This window comes from Oryzias latipes, chromosome 12 (genome assembly GCF_053564925.1).
Source record: "Oryzias latipes strain Hd-rR chromosome 12, Olatipes_Hd-rR_3.1".
Classification (NCBI taxonomy): domain Eukaryota; kingdom Metazoa; phylum Chordata; class Actinopteri; order Beloniformes; family Adrianichthyidae; genus Oryzias; species Oryzias latipes.
The window spans coordinates 7,049,213-7,053,279 of NC_136248.1; the positions used below are offsets into that span (position 1 = coordinate 7,049,213).

The 4,067-nt window shown below is 52.6% G+C and overlaps 1 protein-coding gene across 1 annotated transcript; it reads right to left on the reverse strand.

The window, feature by feature from the left end:
• Positions 1–596: 596 nt before the first annotated feature.
• Positions 597–3,514, reverse strand: LOC144996417 (uncharacterized). The gene is made up of 2 exons (XM_078955878.1): positions 958–3,514; positions 597–843 (listed from the first exon to the last, which is right to left on the reverse strand). Exon 1 carries the CDS (start codon positions 3,281–3,283, stop codon positions 2,753–2,755), a length of 531 nt encoding a protein of 176 aa, XP_078812004.1. The 5' UTR covers positions 3,284–3,514; the 3' UTR covers positions 597–843; positions 958–2,752.
• Between the last annotated feature and the right edge of the window lie 553 nt (positions 3,515–4,067).

A 4,067-nucleotide genomic window follows, 5' to 3' on the forward strand; every position in this document is an offset into this window, starting at 1 on the left:
AGGAATTATGCCAGAGGTACAACTGGCCTTTTCCCACCTACAACTTCGAGGAACTCACACAAGACCAGTGGGTTCCGTCCGGCCGATTTCGTTGCTTCTGCTCAGCATTTGCGATCTTTTTAGACGGAGCGACCAAGGTGGATGTGCAAGCGACAGGTAACAGCGATGTGACACTGTGATTTGTTTTCCCTCAAGTTTTTGGGTTTCAACTAGGGCCGTTGTCTTACACAGGGACCGGTGAGACCAAGAAGGCAGCTAAGGCCGCGTCGGCAATGGGTGCGCTGGACGTCGTGAGACTTCTCGTCCCACTGGTTGAGAAAACCTAGAGGGGAGGTTCGCCCCAATGTATTCAGAGTCTTCTCCGCATCACAACTCAACTCTGTCTCAGCCGCCGCTCGTGGACCGGCCTTGCACTCGGAGTCTGGTCTTCATGGCTGCCTGCTCTGCTCATCGTAGTGGCATACCTTTTGTGTGTTTTCTGCCCCTATGGCAAGAAGCGCAGACGATACGGCAAGGTGTCGTCTGTTGCTTTGTAATTGTTGCAGGGATATGGATGAAGTTGCTTGTCCAGAATAAAACATCACTCGAGCATAATTTGGATCTGTGCATTTTTTATTGTGTCGACAGCTTGACATTGTGAACACACTAGTTACAATGAAAAAAAAAAAAGAAAAAAGAAAGAAGAAGAACTGTCTGCAGCAGGATCTCAACAACTTGACATTGTGAACACGCTAGTTACAATTAAAGAAAAACAATGAAGAACTGTCCACAGCAGGATCTCAGCAAATTGGCCTCGTTGTCTTCTGGGCTGCTCCTCCTGCTATCACTGCAGACCTGCGTAAACTAGGAGAGATAAAAGGGTACAAGTTTCAGCTGTGTGCAGCTTTCTTTTTTTTTTTTTATTTAACAAAGCAGACAAACAGAAGAAAGAAGGAAAAAAAAAAAAAATTCTCGCACCCCTTTAGCTCTGCCTCACAGAACCGAGGGGTATTTCTCATCGATCGGGACCTCCAGAACTTGGTCTGAGCGACTCAGGGCTGCGGGCTCCGGGCTCTCTGCCACTCTTCGCTCTGCACCCCGGCAGTTGCAGGTCTCGACGGTCTCACGCCAATTCGACAAGGTGGACGGTTGACGTTCGGTCGTGGGCTGGTACACAGCACCGACCCGTTGAGCGTTGGGCTTGTAGATGTTCCCAGCGGGCCTTTTGCAGAACCTGTGCATGATGAGCACCAAGCCCAGCACCATCAAAGGCGCTGCGACCATGGTGTATGCCGCCCACTCGTTCCGTTCGTACCACCACCAGAAACTGTAATTTTCATTCACCATCGTCTCATTGTCCAGCGAGTGGACACGGGGCAATTAGTATACCTCGGCTCAGTCTGGGTTCGCGTCACGGAAACTACGATCGCAACAAAATACCTCTGACGGCTTGCGAGTGAGAGCCGCGAGCCCAGAGCCTAACCCGGTCGCCGATCGAAACGCGTCGTCGTTCCGGCTGCGGCGCTAGGTTGGATCCGACCGCTGCCCCAAGTATCACCCCCTCCGAGTCATGTTTGAAAGCGGCAGTTACCCGGGCTCAACAGAGTTTCGCCTTGTCCTCCAGACCTCATCAGAACCTCGCGCTCAGCCACCCGGATAGAGGGGAGCAACGATGACGGACGACTCAAATCGCGAGCTACCTCCGGAGAAGTCTCCGGTCATCTCCGCAGCCGCGACCGAAGTTGACCGCGAGAGCCTCGAGGCCGTCGGCACCCGAAGCGGGACGGGATCCGGAGTGAACGACCTGACCTGCTCGACTGCCAGAATTTCTGCAGATGAGAATACGACTCCCCTTCGCCCTTTGCGGGGAAGGACGGTGCAACGCTCGCCTGCGCCGACGGAACACGATGGCGAGCGAATGGGCGGCAGTCAGAGGGAACCTTCGCCTCGGAGATTCCCGCCCTCCTCTTTTTGTACCCCTGTGGAGCAGCCCATCCCGAGGCACGGAGTTCCTGCGTTGAAAACGAAGATTCCCCACAGCAGAAGGCGGACGAAATCTTCTGACTGCATCAAGAAAAAACTTTTCAGTCAGCGTAACGCACACCCCGTCCCGTTGTGATCACGGCGCTTGTCTTGCTTTATCCCCTAACACAATTGTTCTCTCTAGCGTTGTACGCTCACTGTTGTGAATTAAACAGCATTGAAAACCTCAGCTTGTCCTGTGTCTGTTATTTGTATCGCATTGGGGTTTTGTGCCTTTGTCATATATGCGAGGGGCGCTTAGGAACACACGTAGGCCAAAGCGGGGAGGAAAAGTCAGAGCCTCTAGTCCCTTAGACCGAGAGAGAAGTGAAAACAGACAAAGACGCACCCAAGTGAGCTGAGAGACCACATGATTTTATTCAAGGGAGCACGTTCAACAACACACGCTCATGTAGCTACATGTTCAGCACACAAGCCCAACAACTTGAGTGCGGATGTGTGTCACGGTGACAAGTGCATTGTTCGCGAGCTGTCAGGTTGACACGTTACACAGAGGGTGAAAGCGAGGCAAGACCACATTTTGGAGTTGACCGGTACTTTATTGATTTTTTTTACATCATCATTTTTCTCTCACTTCATTTCATTGAGAAGAACACATGCCGTGAAAAGTGTGGACCTTTCAAAAATGTATAACAAGCAGTACGTGCACAAGGCCGGGCTCGTAGGGGATGAAGTCGTTAGGTTTGAGGATGAGCGATGCTGCATCAGCAAAATTTTGTTGCCGCTCAAGTCAAAGCAGTATCAGGATACCCAGGGAGGACAATGTCAACAGAGTGAGGGACGAGACAGAGGGCTTCGTCGAGCCCCCCTTGGCCCAAACTGAGGGACTGGGAGGTTTGACGATCAACGTCACGGAGCAGTTTGAAACAGAGAAACTGTACTGCTCGTTGCGATGGCCCACGTTCGCCCAGCGGCTACATTCGTACGAGCCCTCGTATCCTGTTGAAATTGGCGAGATGAGTAGAGTTGAGTTCGAGCCCAGGAACTTGTGAGTGGCGCTGATGCTCTCCTCGAGCTCGTACTCCAAGGCAGTTCCGTTGTCCCGGATGTAAAAGAGTCCGCGCTTGGTCCCACGTACAACCTGGTACCAGGAGAAGGCCATGAACCTTTCGGGATTCTCACGCGGACAAGTCAGTGCGACCGCACACTCTCCCCCATCCGCGCTGACATGGGTGCCGTGAGCCTCGTCCGCTTCTCTCACCTCGTGGCATGAGCGGAACGGGACCAGGGCGGTGCACGCCAACACCGTCAGAAACAGCATCTTCGCGAAAGGCCCGGAGCTTCTCTATCCTCGTGTCTTTAGCAGAGCAGACCGCGTTGGTCGAGAGGAGAAGTGTGGCGCGGATCTTCTGAACGACGGTCTTATACCGTCCGGGCTTGAGCCTTCTAGCGTCGGCCTCCCGCTGCCGACAGTCTCCTCTATGGGGAATTCCGAGATGGGAAAAATGCCTCTCAACCTCATCGGACCCTGTGCCCAAACCTTGAGCCTCTCTCTCTCTCGAGCGTCCACCCGACAGCACGAAGGTGATTGCGTTCGGCTTGGTCGAGGGCAACAGGGCTCCGCTCCTCTGTGCGTTTGTCCTCGTCCTATATGTCTGCACCAAGCACAACTTGATTTTTTTTTTTACCCTCTGGAATAAACGCAACCGTCTGTGGTATCTGACTTGTGTGAGCGTGTGTGTTTCGGTCCCACATTTACTGTTTGCAAGCTGTTAGGTTGACAAATACACAGAGGTCGAAAGCAAGGCAAACCACATTTCTGAGTTGACAGGTCTTTTATTTCATTTTTTTTTACACCTTCATTTTTTCCTCTCTGACATTTCACAGAAAACGACATAAGCCATGAAACTTTAAACTCTTGGGCTGTTTGCGGCGAGCGGCAGGTGTCTGAAACGTCAGCCGGATCCTCACGGGTCTTCGAAGTACGTGGAGAGGTCTTTTTCCGAGTATCTGTCGCCCTCAAGCGGCCTGTGGTCGCAGCAGCTTGTCATGGACACTCGCGCCCAAGGGCAGGATTCTCCGGTTATGGCGAACACAGAGGCCCT